This window comes from Nycticebus coucang, chromosome 23 (assembly GCF_027406575.1).
Source record: "Nycticebus coucang isolate mNycCou1 chromosome 23, mNycCou1.pri, whole genome shotgun sequence".
NCBI lineage: Eukaryota > Metazoa > Chordata > Mammalia > Primates > Lorisidae > Nycticebus > Nycticebus coucang.
Genome location: NC_069802.1, coordinates 25,948,158 through 25,967,489, shown reverse-complemented (window position 1 = coordinate 25,967,489; position 19,332 = coordinate 25,948,158). Strand labels below are relative to the sequence as shown.

Genomic DNA, 19,332 nt, shown 5'->3' with positions numbered 1-19,332 from the left:
CTGGTTTCTCACCCAGCCAAGGAGTGTGTGAGCAAAGAGAGAAGGGGTACATACACGGGTATGCAGGCGTGTGGAGCTTCTTTTTTTACTTTTACAACTAAGACGTGACTTTGATATCATCGTTTGGGGGTTGTGACTTTGTCTGCATATGTAAGGCAGTTTTTTCCAATGTAACTGGGGCTGGAACAGTTCCCAGCCTGCAGGCCTGCAGTGTGAAAGGCCGGCACTCCACCCAAGCACACCCCAGCCTGGCCACTCACCTGTTCTCCATACACAGGGCGTCCACATCAATGATGCGGTTCTCGTGCCCTCCCAAGATGTGGTTGAGCTCCTGGTTCAGCCTCTCCACCTTGTCCTGGTAAGAAGACCGTTCCTCTTTAATATCCTGAAGCTCATCCACAGAAGCCTGCAGGTCATGCTCCAAAGACTCAATCTGAAACCAAAGAAAGCACCTTACCCATGATGTTCCTCAGATATCCCCTTTATGGCCAGAGATGGAGCTGTCTGCTTGCCTGGCTGACTTTTAGAGAGCTTATTAATACGGCCCACATGCTATAAAACCGTTAAGTGCCACACATTGAAATACGATAAAAGCTAAAAGCAAAGAGATGCTTCCTGCCCATCACTTACTGTATCTAAGACACAGGAGGTGCGACAGCTCAGAAAAGCAGAGCTGTACCCTCACCCGCAGCAGGATACCCTGCAAGGCTTAGAGAGGGCAAATCTAGACCTTGGGAATGGCTGCCAGAGTCTTATAAACCCATGCTTTTCCAAATCTACTTTAGGCTCAGGAATCTTGCTCTGCTCTTCTCAACCAATTAGCAAAGAGAAAGAAAATGAGGTCTACATCTCTGAGCTGTTCCCCAACTAGGGCTCCTTGAGCTTTTGCCTAAGAGGCATCACTTAGCATTTTAGCAGAAATTTGCAAATTAAGGCCAGTTTGTCACATTTTGTTCCCACCCTGTCTATCTTGGGTAGAGAGAAAGTTTCATGTTTTGTTCAGAACAAGAGCACCTGCAGTAAGGGAGCTGAAACCCGAGAGTCTGCCTGGGAGCTGAGCACAGTACCGAGGAAGTGAAACCATCCAACCGCAGCCCTCCTAACCCCGCTGGCTTCCTTCCCAGGCGCCCCATACTCAACAAACAGGGCGCGCAGCCTACTGCTTATTCATTCCCATTCTGAACAGATGTTAGCGCTAACCTGCTCCTTTGCTCTCTCCAGCTGTTGAACCAAGTCTTCCCGCTCATGGGCTGCAAAGTGGCGCACCCCAATTTCTTCATCTCCAAGCCTTTGTTTGGCAATTGTCATCCTCAAGAGCTGCATTTTTCATTAGTGCGGGGGGAGGGGGGGCAGAGAGGGTGAGAGAATGAATAAATAGATCCAAATAAAACTCCCAAAACACTAGGCAGAAACTTTTGGAAGATAAGTAAGATTATTTCCTGAAACACTGCGGAAAAGCACAAAACAAACAGAGAAATGATTTGCCAATATCATGAATTCTTGAGAAGATTTATCTATTATATTTTGTGCACACATGAAAACACGGCATCAGGAGGCCTGGGCACCTGGAGTTAGATGCCTGGTAGAACCTACGTAGCTGGAAGGAGGAAACAACCTGTGGGTTCCATTTACATTTAGCAAAGATTCAAAAATGGTAACCCAATGCTCTGAACAACGAGAAAGGTCATCAACAGCCTTAAAAATGTCCCTGCCCTTGGCCACTTGGTGGCGCAATGGTAGCGCCTCTCACTCCAGATCAGAAGGCTGTCAGTTTGATGAGAATATTTCAGATTGTATATGAAACCAGCACATTGAACCCCTTGATTGCACTAATGTACACAGCTATGATTTAACAATAAATTATTTAATTAAAAAAAAATGTCCCTGATCTGAGCTAAGAATAATCCCAGACACAGGCAAACTTTAGGGCAAAAAGAGTAGAGAATAAAAGAAAAACTAGAAACAATGTCTAAACAATGGTGGACTGGTGAGCAGACCAAGGGCAAACAAGCCATGGACTGACTTGCAGGTGTCTGAAAAGAAGCTCATGGGAACTACATGATACCATGAAATATGCGTGTGGTGCCATGGCAAGTAGGGAGAGCAAGCAGAACACTAACTTCCTACGCGGTACAATTAAAATGATACTAAGAACTTATGCACATGTGCGCATACAAAAAATGGTCAAATACACCAAAATATCAAGATGTGTACGTGAACAGATGGTGAGAATGCTCGTTATCTGCTCTTTTGTTGTTGCTGTTTCCCAGCTTTTTAAAACATTTTATTTATTATTTATTTTGAGACAGAGTCTCACTTTGTCACCCTTGATAGAGTGCCAAGGTGTCATACAGCTCACAACAACCTCTAACTCTTGAGTTCAAACGATTCTCTTGCCTCACCTTCCTAAGTAGCTGAGACTATAGGCATCCACCACAATGCCCAGATATTTTTAGAGATGGGGGTCTCAGTCTTGCTTAGGCTGGTCTCAAACTCCTGAGCTCAAGCCATCCACCCACCTCGGCCTCCCAGACTGCTAGGATTACAGGCATCAACCACCATGCCTGGTCTGTTTTCCAGCTTTTAAAATAGGTATGCATGAATTCCATAATATAATTTTGTTTATGTTTAAATCCCTAGGAATAAAATTCTAATCTCCTAAAATGTAATTTGCCAAAGAATCTCTATAGAACTCATGGCTTCCGCCAGACTCCAGGGCCAAGCCCCACCTGCAGCTCCAAACCTTTCAGGCTGGGCTGCAGTGGAACTCCAGGAGAGGCCCAGGAAGACCTAATGGTCGCAGAGCATCCCCGACCTGCCATCTCAGCATACAGACAGGCTGCTATTGAAGGGGGGCTTCCTAAAATTACAGAACCGCTTCCTGAAGCTTCTTCTATAGATGATTTAAGCCTGATCCTCCCTCCCTGTGCAGTGGATATGGGTAGGTTTCATACCTGGATGAGGTCTCAGGAACAGTTTTTCAATGCCACACTCATCCGGCCTAGCTAGGAGTGACTGTGAGGGGCATGTTCTTCCTTGTTCCTGTATGAATCTTAAGGGATTAGTTGCCAGTAGAGAAAATGGCTTAATTTTCAGAGTCTCTGAAGGATTTATGGGCAGGCGAGAGATGGGAAGTTAATTTAAGCCAGGGCAGAATATTAACTAAATTGAAATAATAAATAACAGCAAGGAACTTTGAAAGAAATGATGACTACAGAAAAGTAAAGAGTATTTTCAAATGACACTTACTCTGGGTCCTTCTTTGAAAACTACTTGATAGAACTGAGTGATCATTTACTGTGCATCTATCAAGAGCAAAAGTGCCCCAGGATTGGGTGGACAATACCCCAGGCAGGCGGAACAGAATGTGCAAAGTCTGCCTGTGCAGAGGATGTAGAACATGTCGGTATACAGATGGCTGCACTTAATGGAATCTGATTACAGTTAATCCTCATTATTCACAGATGCTGTATTTGTGAATCGGCCTCTCTGATAAATTTTATTTTTATTTTTTACACCCAGATAAATAAATACTTGTAATGTTCTTGTGGTTGTTAACAAACATGTGCAGAGTGGTGAAAAATTTGAGTCACCAAACACACACGTTCCCACTGGAGTTGAACAAGGCCACAGTCTGGCTTCTTATTTTAGCTCTCAGGTTATAAACAAGTGTAGTGTAGTTAGTGGTGTAGTTAGTGCCAAGTTTTTCACATTTTGGGGCTTTTTGGTGGTGGTTTTGCTGTTTACAATGGCCCTCACACGTAGTGCTGAAAGGCTGGCTGGAGTTCCGAGTGCAAGAAGTGTGTGATGCTTACGAGACAATTTGTGTGTTAGAGAAGCTTCCTTCAGGCAGGAGGGGCTCTGCTGCTGAACTCATGGGTTCAATGTTCATGAACTAACCATATGTTTTAACATTAAGTAAGGTGACTTTAAGCAGAAGGAGACATAACATAGGGTTATGACTGATGAGTTGATAAAAAACGTGCTCAGATGCTCACAGGAACCTAACCTGGTATTTCTCTTAGGAGCAATGCCAGTCTCTTCGGTGCTCATGATGACTTCACGGAACACATTGATAGCAAACCTGGTTCATTCAACTGAAAGCAGATGTGCAAAAACACCTTTAACCTCACACCATTCCTAGCTCAGGACATCAGAACCTCAAAAGTGGTTAGACAGAAAGACAGAGGGCAGGCCAAGTAAGAAACACATCTCAGAACTAAGGGTCGGTGAAAAAGAAAGCTCCCGCCTTTCAGCATGAGGCAATGGGAGGCCTGGCTGAAAAGAGGGTATTTTTCTTGAGATGTGAAAAGGCAGACTGACAGCCTGAACTTTAAGTAATAAAACACCACTGTGGTTTTCCCTTCACAATACACTTCACTGAACGCTTCATTTAGAATCACACAATTATGTTTGCTTAATGCCAATTAATTATTAAACGTGTTTATTGAGGTCTGACAGCCATGTAAGAGTCACCTTTTATATACTGGATGCCTGTAAGGCTTCAATAAATATGTTAACAATCATTTGGTGTTTAATGTGCATACTATATCGGCTGTTAAATTTCAGGGCTGGACCGGTTGAAACACTTATTTTTAGAAGTGAGGCCCAAGTTGGTAATAGCTGGATTATTAGTTGGGTCTGAAACTCAAGCACAGTCAGCTGCAGGGGCCTAACGAGGAGGGAGGGACAGGGAGAGAGGTCTTTTTGCCTTCTCACTCCATGGTTCAAGCACTCTGGAGTGGGCCTGCCTAGGGCTTGCACTCTGATTTCATAATCTGTAAGCTGTGCAACCTCAGGAATTTGTCTAAACTTCTCTGAGCCTCAGTATCCTCCTCTGTAAAAATACAACAGTAAAAGCACAGGCTCCTTGGAAGGTTGTGTGAGCATGAAGGGAGAGAGAGAGTGGGGTTGCATTAAAGGAGCACTTAGGGGGAGAGTTCAGACATCTGTGTGTTCGGCAAAAAGAGGAGGAAAGAGAAGATAAGAGAGAAACCATCCAAAAAAATTGGGTGGTTCTATCCATTCCTCTGCTCAATGTTCCAGCCTGAGTGTGAGATGGGATAGAAACTGATAATACATTTGTGCAAAATCATATTGGTCCTGATTCTATTAATACATAATCCAACCAAATGCCCTAAAATTTTTGGACAATCTAAGGGACCATCAAGAGGAATCTGACTAAATACAAGTTTCTGCCTCTTACATGCTGACTTCAGAACCTAACCCTGAGTAAGAGAAGACTGGACTTCTCTACCACGCTTAGTACAGGCCCCGGAGCACAGAAATAATAAATGGTAGCTGCTCTTACGATTATTGTAATTGTCATCATCCTCATCCTCCTGGTATGTTTCTCCACACCTGAACCCACTAGGGAGGTCTGATCTTCCTTCTAAGCTGGAGAAGGCGGAGCTCCTGAGCCAAACTTACCTGCACGGTACAGGCCAATGGTGCTGATTTTCCACCTTGGAAAAAGGCTAGGAAGCAACTGCTCGGGGCACTTAATTCCCTCAGACAGGGCCGTCAATATTCCACAGCCAACCTCCCGGTGCCAACCCACAAAGTGGATCAGTGCCCCACGCAGCACGCACCCAGCCCGCGAGAGACCCACTCACTTGCTGATTTAGATAGAAATAAATGTTTATGAATGAATTACGGGTGTGAGTCATCAGCCTGTGGATGAGCCGCAGCTGCAGCTGGGATGTGGCTGAGGGACAAGGCCGTAAAACAATGTGGTCAAATGGCTTTTGGGTGCCCTTCCCCCAACTCTGCCAGGGACCTGCTGGACGTGTCCTCCCCTGGGCCCAGGCAGGCCTCCTGAGTTGGAATGACTGGCTCCTTCCTCACTCTCTTCTCAGACGTCATCTCACAACCCTACACGTTTTCTACCTCCTCTTGTTTCCATTTGCCTTAATCCATTTTGCTGACAGACAGTGAGAGGGAGCAGGTGTGGAAGCAGCTATTCTCCGGGTGTTATCTGTGTTCAGATGCAGCTTCTGCTAATCCTAGCATGTGCCCTTGGCAAACTATCTACCCTTGGTGAGCCACATGTGACTTATTTAAAAAAAAAAATGGGGATAAAGGCTATCATAGATAAGACAGGTGTCCCGGCTGCATACTGCACAGCCCCAACTCTGGGGGGCTCCCCTCCCAGCACGTGCAGATACAACGCAATGATCACTGTTCATGTCACTCTCCCAGTTATGGCTGGTACGGTCACAATTCTTACACAGTGGCTTTCTATTTGCCAGGGCCATTGAGAGGGTCAGGTGAAAGAATTGTTAACGGAAAGTGGAAGTAGCCCTTCCTTCCCCCAGTCCTTGTGGACTGCTGCAAATGGTACAACTAGGGAGGGGTCAGGGCCAAAGGCGTTTATTAAACACTCATCTGCTGTGGTGCTGGGCTTTTTCTTTTTTCTCTAGCTTTTCTCTACATCTTCTCCAACTGCCCCCCCTCCAGTCTTTTGGAAATACCCCCAATAAAACTGGACACAAGAGATTTAAAAGGCTCCAAGTGGGCCATATACACCAGAGTCTGAATCCCTATACTTAGATGGCAGGTCAGTTCTAGCTTCAAACAAAGGAATTTGTCATTTAAAACAAATCAAAACAGCGGTTTTTACTTTCTGCCTCCTTGGGCTCTGGAGGTCACCGTGCACACTCATCAGAGTATGTCAGTGTCTCCCAAGTCATGAGACTTATCTGCCATCTGGGCCAAGCACGCACGTTAGCAACTTTCCTTACGCACGTGATAGACGCTTCCAGTGACTTTTCACAACACTGAGACACATGCTAAAGCCCTTCCCTGGGCTGGAGAGACACAACGTGATCCCATCCTCACCGGTCTGCTGACACAGTCTCTGACCATCCTGCTGTATCTGTGCCCCAGCCTTGTCAGTGTCCCTCCGCTGTTTCAAAGATGCCGTGGTCATGCCAGCCCCAGGCCTCTGCACTCCCTGCTCAGAGGTCTGTCCAGAACCTACTTCTTGTGTCTCAAAGGGGTTTCAGATCAAATATCCCCTCCTCTGAGAAGTCCTCCCTGGATGCCGTGGCTAAAGTCATTCATCCCCAGGTCACTCTCTGCTCATAGTGCCCTGCCTGTCTTCATCGTACTTACCAGAAATGACCTCATTCGTCTCCTGTGGCCACCCCACCTTCAGCTCTGTAATGGCAAGAACCTTACTTGTCATATGTGCTGAAATGCCTCGGTCCCCACAACCGTGTCTAACTAACCCTAAGGAGGCCCCAGATGCTTCTTAGGTCTAGGGACCTTCCCATTCAGTGCACCCTGTAACTCCTCTTTGCAGGGCAGAACCCCCTGGGGAGGTTGGCACAGGCCTCTGAAGCCAGGTCTCCCTGGCCCCAGGGCCCATGCACAGTTCAGGAGACCTCCCAACCCCAAAGGTCTCAGCCATGTAACACTTAGCACTAACACCACATGCCCTGCACCTTCCTACATCCTGACTCACATTAACTTGACCAAATGCTCTAACAAATAATGTTCTTCTCTCCATTTTCAGAGGAGAAGCCAAGACACAGAGGTAAAGGAATTTGCCTACAGTGCAAACTTTGCAAGTGGCAGTCGGCAGTTAGCCCTGGCAGTTTAGGGCTCTGGGCTTCCTTCATCACGTAGCAGTGACAATTCCTGAACAGGGGCTCCCTCTCCAGAATGTGCTCTGGCCTAAGTGTTCTATAGAGCTTTCTGTATTTTTTTTTTTTTTTATTGTTGTGGATTCATTGAGGGTACAATAAGCCAGGTTACACTGATTGCAATTGTTAGGTAAAGTCCCTCTTGCAATCATGTCTTGCCCCCATAAAGTGTGACACACACCAAGGCCCCACCCCACTCCCTCCGTCCCTCTTTCTGCTTTCCCCCCCATAACCTTAATTGTCATTAATTGTCCTCATATCAAAATTGAGTACATAGGACTCATGCTTCTCCATTCTTGTGATGCTTTACTAAGAATAATGTCTTCCACTTCCATCCAGGTTAATACGAAGGATGTAAAGTCTCCATTTTTTTTAATGGCTGAATAGTATTCCATGGTATACATATACCACAGCTTGAAGAGCTTTCTGTATTTAATCCTAGCAGAAGGGGCAGTCCCCCAGAACCCCTAACACCCAAGCTCATTCCTGCCTCGGGTCTTTCTCCTTCATTCATCCCTAGCCTCCCCCACACCTGACCCATCCTTCAGGTCTCTGTACTGTCCCTAGTAGCAAAAGACTTTCCCTGACCACCCGATATAAACAACACTGCCTCGCCCCCACCTCCTTCTATACTCTGTAGCCCTCTCCCCTGCTTGAATTTTTTACTAAGCACTTATCGCCTCCTGACATTTTACACTGCATTTCATCAAATATGAGATTCCATCAACGTTATGACCCACCACTCGGCACCTCTAGAACGTGCCAATCATGACTGCATGATGCCGTTAACTCCATCAGATGCACACACGTGAAAAATGGTGCATCTCAGAATCTGTGCAAGGTATCAGCTTGTCTGCTTACTAGAATGGAAGCGCCAGAGAGCAGGGACTCCCTGGTTTTATCTAGTGTGTTACCGCCAGATAGGTCAGTCCTCAACAAAGGATGCCGTGAATGAAATGAATCGCACCACCTGCCACCAGGCGAGTTCTGCTTCCCTGCGCAGCCGAGGACAGCCGAGGCACACAGAAGTCATGCAACGGGCCCCAGATCACACAGCTGGGGAGACCCTGACTTACTTTCAAACACCTTGCTCCCAAAGCCATGGTCTTTATAGCACCCTATCATGCTGTTTTAAAGAAGTTTTGATTTCTTTCTCTTTTAGTGTGTAATTTGGAGATGGTGTACTATAAGTCCTGAGCAGAAATATCTTTCAGAACCAATTCTCTATTAAGATGGGTAATTATGATACACAGTCTATGAGATGAATATCTCAAACTATGCTGTTTTGGCCACAGGGTCTATCTACCCAGGCTACAAACTCATACAAAGCAGGACAGGCTCAAACAAAGTCTCTAAAGACTAATCTAATTCACTTGACAAAACATTCGAGACTGCTGAACAGTCTGGCTGTTTGCGGGACTAGCTGAGCAGTGGTTATAGTTCAAAATCAAGTTAGAATAAGACATGATGGGACCGGAAGGGTAAAGGGCCCTTCTCACTCATTGTAATTCTTTGTAATTAATTTCTGTAATGCCCGAAGGCGAGAGCTTTTCATTAGAGTGCCATCTTCACTGGGGTTTCCAATGGGCTAGGACATCTCTCTGCTCCCTTTGAAGCATAAAGTGGAACAGCTTACAAAGAGTTCTCTGATGCCACATCCTGGACCATTACACACATCCACAGCTGAGCACTCTTTTTTAAAAAACAGAGTAAACTTCAATTAGACACCCGCACACTCATGGGTCTATTTTTAATGGCTTATAGCTTTAACTTAATTGGTTTGCTCACTGATTCCATCCAAAAGTCCCCTGTCAATAGAGGTGTGTTCACAGAAGGGCTCTATTATTTTATAGCGCCAACACTGGATAAAATGGAGGCACTTAAAGACCATCAGCTGGTGTAACATAAAGCTCCGTATTAAAGGCAAAACTCTGTGTTTATGCAATATTACCACAGCTAAAATTAAATTTGCCAGCAAAGGCCAGGAGATGGGAACAAATCACATTGGTAAGAGCACTGTCTACCCTGAACTCCCCGGCTTTTGAATGCATCACACGGCATTGCTGATCTTCTGCTTAAACGAAGAAAAACAAAGGCAATCAGATAAGAAAACCAACCACCAGCTGTCCCATTGGGAACGTGAGTTGCTGCTCCTGTCCTATCCTATTAGGTGCTTATTCCACAAGGGACACGCAGCAAAATTCAAGAAAGCCTCCAGGAGCTCCACACCGAGGCAATAATACTTGATGCTGGTAAAGTACGGGGTGATGATTAGGAGCGCTGAGCATTAGGGATCCACCTGCCAGAGGCCGGCTTCTCACTGGGATCGTTGTTTCTACTAGAAGGCGCAATCCTAGTTCCCAGGAAACAGCTGATCAACAGAAAGCAGACCTTAAGATCTCTGGTGTAGTCCTTGTAGAATAGGATTCTAAGTCAATAGGGACCCACGTCGTGCTAAAGATAACAGCAACACCGGCCTTCTATTAAGTGCTTACTGGATGCCAGGCAATTCCCCCTACACACGATATCGCATGAACACTCCCCCCCCATTAACCTCCCTGTCCTCCATTCTTCTCTTCTCAGCACTAACCACTGCCTAATGACCTTACGTGTGTGTTTTATTTTCTTACTATCTTCCCAACTACAACACAAGCTCCAGGACAGCAGGGACTCCGTCTTTATTAGCTGTGATAGATCCTCAGCTGCTAGAACAGTAATGGGCACACAGTAAGCCCACGATTATGTGTTGGTGAATAAACGGTGAGACCTGACAGCAAGCCTATGGGAAGTATCCTTACTGCCATTTTACAGATGAGGAAACTGAGGCCTAGAGAGAAAATGGACTTTCCAAGCCCTCAAAGACAATAACTGGTGGAGCTAGAACATAAACCTGGGTCCAACAATTTCCAAAGATGGACTACACCACTTTGTAGTCACAGGCAGGCTCTGGCTCTTCCTAGAGGGCTAATCTTTCCAAGTTCAGTGACTCCCCTGTGGCAGCCTGATATTTGTCTTGGTGTCAGTATATACCATAGCAAAGCACATTAAGCCGGGCTTCCTTCAGAGAGCTGGTTCTCTAGCACACTTCTGGGCACAGCAATCCTTCCTGATCCTTGGTTTTAGCCACCCACAGTCATCCACATTCTAAAAACATTAAATGAAAAATTCCAGAAATAAACAATTCGTATTTCTTTTCTTAGGGTTTCATAATTTTTATAGAGGTCCTTTACCTCTCTTGTTAGGTATATTCCTAGGTATTTCATTTTCTTTGAAGCTATTGTGAAGAGGATTGTGTCCTTAATTAGCTTCTCATCTTGGCTGTTATTGGTGTATACAAAAGCTACTGACTTGTGGACACTGATTTTATATCCTGAGACATTACTGTGTTTTTTGATCACTTCCAGATGTCTTGTGGTTGAGTCTTTGGGGTATAAGATCTAAGTATAAGATCACATCGTCAGCCAAGAGCGAGAGTTTGATCTCCTCTGCTCCCATTATTTCCTTCTCTTCCCTGATTGCATTGGCTAGAACTTCTAATACTATGTTGAATAGTAGTGGCGATAGGGACAACCTTCTCTGGTTCACAGCTCAATTTGCAATCACCAAAATGTGGAAATAGCCTAAATGCCCACCAACCCAGGAATGGATTAACAAGCTGTGGTATATGTACACCATGGACTGCTATTCAGCCATTTAAAAAGATGGAGACTTTACATCTTTTGTATTAACCTGGATGGAAGTGGAAGACATTATTCCTAGTAAACCATCACAAGAATGGAGAAGCAAGAATCCTATGTACTCAATTCTGATATGAGGACAATTAATGACCTAGTACACGGTGGGGAGTGAAGAAGGGTAGAGGGAAGGAGGGAGGGGGTGGGGGGTCACACTTTAGGGAGCAGGACATAATCCTAAGAGGGACTTGACCTAACAAATGCAATCCATGTAACCTGGTTCTTTATACCCTCAATGAATCCCCAACAATTAAAAAATAAAAATTCCTAAGTGTTAAATCACGTGCCATCCTGGGTAGCGTGATGTAATCTTGCATCATTCCGATCATGCCACCGGGCCGTGAATCCCTTTGTCCAGGGTCTCACACTGTCTCTGCCACCCACGCTTAGTCCCTCAGTAGCCTTCTTGCTTATCGGATCAGCTGTGTGGCATTGCATGACAGGGGTCCATGGGACACTTATCATACTTAATAATGGCCTCAAAATACCGGAGTTGTGAAGCTGGCAAGTTGAATATGCCAAAGGGAAGCCATAAAGTGCTTCCTTTAAGTGAAAAGGTAAAAGTTCTTGACTTAACAAGGAAAAGAAAAAAAATCCTATGCTGAGGTTGCTAAGAATCTGTGGTAAGAATGAATCTTCTATCCGTGAAATTGTAAAGGAAAAAGAAATCTGTGCTAGTTTTGCTGTCACATAACAAATGACAAAAGTTATGGCCCTAGCGCGTGAGAAGTGCTTAGTTAAGATGGAAAAGGCTTTCCCTGTGTGGGTGAAGACTGGAACAGAAGTGTGCCCCGCCTGACAGCAACTGAGCTCAGTACTATCCTTGTTTTCAGGTATCTGTGGAGGTCTTGGGTGGTACCCCTGCAGATAAGGGAGGACTGCTCTCCCTGTGATTCAAATGTCCCCTGCTAGTTTTGTTGGTAGACTTACTAATCCTTAAATTTTTCCTCTCTGAGACCCCTTTCCCCCTCCTGATCCCCTGTGCCTGAATCTCCTCTTAGTGCCCAGAAGAGGAAGCAGGCAGACCTCGGGGGCAGCACAGGGGAGCAAAGCTGTTTCCACAGGCTCTTTTTCAGAGGTTAGGCCTCAGCAATGTCGCAATCTTTCCATGCAATCGGTCCTCATTCCTCATAGGCTGGCGGCCCTGGGCAATGTGCAAAGCTCTTCCAGCCTGACCTGTGTCACTGTGAACCCTCCCTTCCCCAGAGGTTTCCTCGGTCACCTTTAAGAACTGTAGTTTTTAAGGAAGGGAGGGCTTCTAGTAGGTTTTCCTTTCACATCTCTCATCTGGTTTTGGCTTGGGGATTTATGTTAGTCTTAGAGCCTGAGAAATTCCTGGGCATTGTACAGAGAGATGGCAACAGGTGACTGATCACCAGGCCTCTGTCACCAGATGCTCACCCTAGAAAAGGAATCCTGGCCCCCACCCCATGTGAGTGCTAAATTGCTTGGAAGTCGGGGCGGCAACAAATCTTTCAAGAGGCTGTTTGGAAATGCTTTATGGCACGTAGGGTTACAAGGCTCTAGCTGAACAAATGGAAAAATTAGTCTACCCTAAAATATCCAAGGCAAGTAATTTCCTGTCACCTTGTTTCTTAAATGTACTTAACATCTAGAATCTGGACTTCCCAAAATATAGATAAAGGTCATCAGTTACAATGGCAACCCAGAGGCAAAAATCTTCCACTTTTAATAGTCACTCCCCAAATGATATCATCAGCCCTCCAGTTTGGCATCAGAGTTGGAATCCAACAACAACAATTAGTCAGTATTTTGAATTTAACCGGCTTGAACCAGCCACAGAGCAGGACATTTACCCTTTGCCCACCAAGGCTCAGCATGGGACTTCACCGTCTCACACCTTGGGTTGTTGTTTTTCTTTTTTCCCCTCCGTTGGAACAGTTTACTTTTCTAGTTCTTTTCTCCAAATTTCTAAACGGCTCCTTACACCACAAAGTGAGGTACTGATGACAGCCAGACGGCAGTCCGGCCCTTACGTTTACGCCTTTTTCCTTTTGTCTTCCTCTTTCTTGAATCCTTTCCGTCTTCTTTCCATTCCCTTTATTCACACATTCCTTTATTTCATTCTGTTCCTTCCATAAGGATTAAATAATATCTATGCATTGGGAGCTAAGGATGTTAATTTTTAGGATATAGTCAGGAATGCAGCCTGCAAAGAGCTTACCTGTGGGGCTGGGGCAGCCACAAAGATGTGAGGGGGGCAGAGCAGGGCGTTGCAGGTGGCATAGCTGATGCCTAAGACATGGAGAAGCTACATTTGCGTTTTGGCCTGAAAGATGAGCAGGAGCTTGCCAAGGAAGTGAAGGGGAAGAGTGGTCTAAATTGAGCAAATAGCCAGTGCAAAGGTCCTGAGGCACCAGACAGGATGATACTGCGAAGGGGCTGAAACTAGCACTCTAGGGCTCAAGTATGAGGTGACTGGTGGCAAGGATTGTGGAGGAACGCATAGGGGACAGATCCTGGAGGCTAATACCATGACAAAGAGGTAAACTGGACCAGCAAGTGACATGAATCAAAAAAAAAAAAAGCAAAACAAGATGCGGGAAGTGGCATAAGCCCACAGTACCAGCTACACAGGAGGCTGAAACAGGAGGATCGCTTGATGCCAGGAGATGGAGATCAGCCTGAGCAACTTAGGGAAGCCACTGTCTATTAAAAACCAAACCGAACCCCAAAGCGTTAACACATTCTCTACCACTCAGTCACAGCTACCTTTGAATAGGGGCTTCTGAGTTTCTCAAGAAGCCTTGCCATTATCAGATGAGTAATCTGGCCTTAATGTTGAGGAGGGGGAGGATGGCTGTGACTCACATAGGCCTGAAAATAAACTGGGATAACTTCGGATGCAAATGGGAATAAATGGACCCTCCTGGGCTCGCTGAGATTAGTCTTTTGTTTTTGAGCGCGACAGGCCAGATTCTGAGATGGGTATTCTGCTAAACATTAGAATATCCTCCCTGTACCTTTTGGCAGGCAAATTGCTTCACGGCCGTGAATATGAGTCACTAAGTTCTAAACCTCGGATAAGAAAACGAAGTTTGATAAATGTATACAGCTACCAGAAGACAGACTCAGAACCCAAGCAAATGACAAAGTTCAGACCGGCAAAGCAAAGGGAGGCCCCAGTCTGTGCTTAGTGTTACACACGCAAACGTGCACACATACACATGCACACTCGCACACTTACCTGCACACTCACACATGCATACTTGCACTCACTTGCACACTCATTCACTTACACACTCACACATGCTCTCAATATCATATCAGTATCTCTTCCTGTGAAATAGCAACATCAAACAGCAACTCTGAAAATTCTCACGTCTGCAAAGGCAAAGAAATTAAATGTGACTAAAAGTGTATTTAGGAAATTTGGGGGAGTGGGGGGAAAGTTAGCTCACAAAAAGAAAACAGGAAATAATATAGGAAAAAAATTTATCAGTCAAGAAGAACCACAGATCCCAAAATCACATTTCAAAATGTTTCAGTATTTTGTGGGTTATGATGTCTCCAAAATTCCTCTAGTATTTTTATGGGTTTAAAGAAAAACTATGGCACACATTTCATTTTATTCTTTAGAATAAAGAACACTGCCCTGCTGTCATCATTTGAGGAAGGGACTAGGAAGGTCTGGCCTTTAATTACTGACCAAACACCTAGGTTACAGAGCTTACATCCTGTTACCGATGCAGAAAACCACACGAGCCAATTAGCGTGTCCTGTGTTAATTAGAACCTCTCCTGGAGTTCTCGCCACCCTCTATTTCATGACTGGGAATGCTAGAGCTTAATTTTTCAAATTTATGTTAAATCTAAAACGTTAAAAAAAAATAAGGCAGATTAATTGGAGAATAAGCTTAGTAAAGAAGGCTTCCCAGATAAGTATGTGCCCTGAGACTGGGCTTCTGAATTCAGCAGTATGTACAGTCCTCTCTGTCTTGTGCATGGGAGAGTTCTCTGGAATACACAGACAATTCTGTGCATTTTCTTTTTTTTTTAATTTTTTATTAAATCATAACTGTATATGTTAATGCATTTATGGAGTACAATGTACTGATTTTATATACAATTTGGAACGCTTACATCAAACTGGTTAATATAGCCTTTACCTCACTTACTTAATTATTATGTTAAGATATTTATACTCTATTCTTCATAGATTTGACATGTTGGGTGGAGGGAGTGTAATTGGTGGGACCTCACTTATGGTGTATATTGCAAGGGTACATGTCAATTCTGTGCATTTTTCAAAGAGCGCATATATTTCAAGATGGCGTCTTCTAATAACCAACAACTCTCAGCAATAATGAAAATCACCATCATTTGTCAAAGAATTTGGTAACATATCAAAAACATTTCCCCAAGAAGTCCTCCTTCGACACACATATACACAAAACAGTTTTCCTGAGTCAAACTCTAGCTCCATCTCTGTTGCAAAAGCTGCCTATGGCAAGGAGTTGAAAATGAATCGATCTTGGCAAAATGGGAAATGTTTTGGGGGGGACCGAACTAAACTTCAGTAGTCTTTCTTTCCTTCCTCAATTGTACTTTTGTTCATAGTTTCAGCTGGGAGAGAGAGCACACACATTTAGTATGGAGTTTATGAGTTCATATTTTATAATTAACGTTGCCAACAGGGGAGTTTGATTAATACCGAGCAGTAGATTTTGAGCAATGTTCCATACAAATTGCCAAATTTAGCAATAAAATAAATTGGTTATGTGAACATAATTAGTAGGATGACTACTTAAAATTCAAAACCAAATGTGAATAATTCCAAATCATCTGAGCCACAAATCCATTATTTGTGTAGAAGGGGGAGAGCATCGCAGTTGTGTTTTATTTTGCCCTCAACCACAATATTATCCACCACCAAGCTGAACATAATGAAACTCCTACAATGGGCTGTGATGACAGTTTAGAGCCATCTAGAAACACACACGTATGCACACATACACACACACACACGCACAGGGACTGTAGTAAAAATAAGAAATGTTAAACTGTGAATTTTCACTATAAATCCGAACATCTATAACATATTTTTACCAAATGCTGTGTTCTAGTTTTCTGACATACTGTATGTACATAAACCTCCAAGGCAAATTTACGCAGAAGAGCTTTTTACCTTTAAATATTCCCCCTACCTTATTGTCACCCTGGACTTCTCCAAGCCTTTGCTGAAGTTCTTTAATTTCTTCTCCCAGATGTTTGTTTCGGTCCTGAGAATCTCTCAATAGTTGTGCGAGATTAGCCTGGAAAGAGCAACGCGTGACATTAGAACCTAATTTCAGAATCAGAAACGAAGGAACGGATGAATTCTAGGCTTGTTACACAAGCAGTGGGGCCTGTCCATGCCGGTGCCCATCAGGGTGAACACACACATGACGGTAGCAAGGGTACAGACAGTGCCACTACGCGGACATGGAGGAAAATCAAGTTGGCCGTGACCCTCAATTTGGGGAAGTTCTTTGCTTCTAGAACGGCTTCTAGAGCCACTCGGGCGAGCAATGGAGGAAGGAGTCTTACCTGACTTCTCAAAAAAAAAAAAAAAAACTTTTTAAGAGCTTATTACTAAAAATGTTGAAAATAGACATAGCGTCCAATCCGAAAATTTAGGCCCATGACAAAAGAAAAGCTTCATTTTCTTGTTCAGGGAGGTCCCCCACACCCAACCTTCAAATGTACAGTGTGTCCATAAAGTTCACGTGTAATTTACAATGTAAAATTATTTTAAATTGCACATGAACTTTATGGACACCCTGTGTCTTGTTTGCTGAGTTTTTTCTTTGCTACTTCCATGCCCAGGATTTTGATTACAATTCCAGGAGGCAGCCTGAGAAAAAGTCAGTGATAGGCAACAATTTCTGAAATTGGGATGCAGAGGAAATTCAAGTCTCCTGGGCTGGTCTTCCTACGTCTTATTTCCTTATTGTAGCTCACATAGTACCGAACGGCCATTCCCGTCTTTCAGCTCCCAACTTTACAATGCCATCCTTTTCTTAAGCTCTGCCTCTTGCCCAGACATGGGTCTCTCTGGCCAATGCGGTTCTCCACGAGCCTGCCCTTTCAATCCAGGTCCACTTCACGGCCTCATGCCCCCTTTTCCCAGGGCATATACACCCTTTGCCACACGCCTGCCCCTTTTCCAGGTTCCTTGAACCTGAAATTGCCAACCCTCCCCATCTAGCTACCCACTCAGGACTCCCACTCACATTCCCCCTCACTCACCCAGCTTCTTGTATTCATATGTTGCTAACTGTAACTTGCTCTAAGTGGCACCTGCTGTATCAGCTTCTTATGGAACCTTAGCAACAAGACACCACAAGCAACTGAAAGGCAGAGACCCTGCCTTCTACTTCCTCCGCTTCTACGCGAGTTGTTCCACACGGTGCCTGCATACCCACAAGTGTTCTAAAGTCTCACGGTGTATACATGAAGGGGAAAGGAAGGAGGGAGGAAAGAAAGCAGCCAAAACACGACTCCTGGGAAAGAATCATTCAACAAGAGTCAGACAAGGGATGTTAAAGATGATGTCCTGGGCTCCATTCTTATTATAGCCAAAAAACCAAATCCAGAGACATTAGGGGACTAGCCCAACTGCAGTGGCTAAATTTCCAAAGACTTCAGTGTAAATACTTGGAGGAATCGGAAACTATATTAGATAGTGCAAAGGGAATAAAAGAGAAAGAACATAAAGATCAAATCTCTGCTCATCCCGGACTCCCTGCTTTATCTTATCTCTTATATCCCGTCCGCTGGAGTATCCTGCTGTTTCTACATCTTGCGCACCTCCTTGGGTCCTTCCTCCCACATAGGGAGTACCAGGCCCATCCCGTCTCAGCACCAGGGCACTGTTCTCTCTCCTGGAACGGGAACCCAGTCCCTCCACACAGCTCCTGGGCTCATGCCCTCATCCTTTTCCAGTCTTTGCTCCAAGGTCGCCATCTCAGCAGGCAAGGTCTCCTAGACCACTCGATTTAACCTTCCCACCTTCCCCTGCACCACTCTTTCTTTTTTCTAGAGCATCTGCCATCCTTTAACACACCACATCATTTCCTTCATGGTTTACTGCTCAGTGTTGATCTGCCTCGCTCTCTTTCCTAAAACATAAGTTCCATGAAGGAGGGTGAGAATCTTTGTCCTCTCTACTGACCTTTCCTAAGCAGATGCTCCCAGAAATATTTTTCAATTGGGAGATAATCAGCTGAGTCTAGGGGTGATGGTCTCACCCTAGGGAGAGAGCTGGAAAAATAACAGCAGGTACCAACACTAGAACCAGGGCCCGGCACGGAGTCTTGCATAGAAAAAACTCATCCTCCCTGGCTGGATTTAATCAAGCCCTGATCTCCCACTCACTTACTGGTGAACATTAATCAATAATTCCATCTAATGTTTCAGCCCCATATTTGTAAAATTCTTATCTTGTCATAATTGAGTAATGTTTGTTCTCGTAAGATAAAAATTTGGTAATGGATAAGGAAAATTAATTTCCATTTTGTAGGTAGGAAAGTAAAGAAACAAGAGACATTATGACCAACTGACTATTGGGTATTTTATGGGGGGAAGGAACCATCCTAGTTCTGCCACTTACTGCGCGGTGTTTCTTAATCTGTAAAATGGAGCTACGAATGCATATTGCAGGGGGTGACTGGATCCTTAAAAATGAACACAGAATACTCACCACAGTGCTCCGCACACGGTAGGTGCTGGTTAAAAGCTGGCTATGTCGCTTGACTGTGCCCTTCCAGTGGGCACAGGCTCCAACTCAAACCCTGAGTGAACAGAGATGAGTGGACATGGCAAAGGCCTCCTTGGATACAGTAGGGGCCTTTGCAATCCTGACCTTTCATTGTTGATATTCATTCATTCATTTATGTAACAAATATTTACTGAGTGTCTGGCCTATGCCAGGTGCTGGTTTAGAAC

At 44.6% G+C, this 19,332-nt stretch overlaps 1 protein-coding gene across 3 annotated transcripts in view; it reads right to left on the bottom strand.

Moving 5' to 3' along the window:
• Positions 1-19,332, bottom strand: part of CCDC149 (coiled-coil domain containing 149) — a 101,269-nt gene that overhangs the window by 28,895 nt on the left and 53,042 nt on the right. For all 3 annotated transcript variants that reach the window (XM_053577736.1, XM_053577737.1, XM_053577738.1), the window contains exons 4-6: positions 16,551-16,658; positions 1,201-1,317; positions 261-433 (exon numbers count right to left, since the gene is read on the bottom strand). In XM_053577736.1, the coding sequence (XP_053433711.1) occupies positions 261-433; positions 1,201-1,317; positions 16,551-16,658 (398 nt within the window). The remainder of the gene's footprint in view (positions 1-260; positions 434-1,200; positions 1,318-16,550; positions 16,659-19,332) is intronic.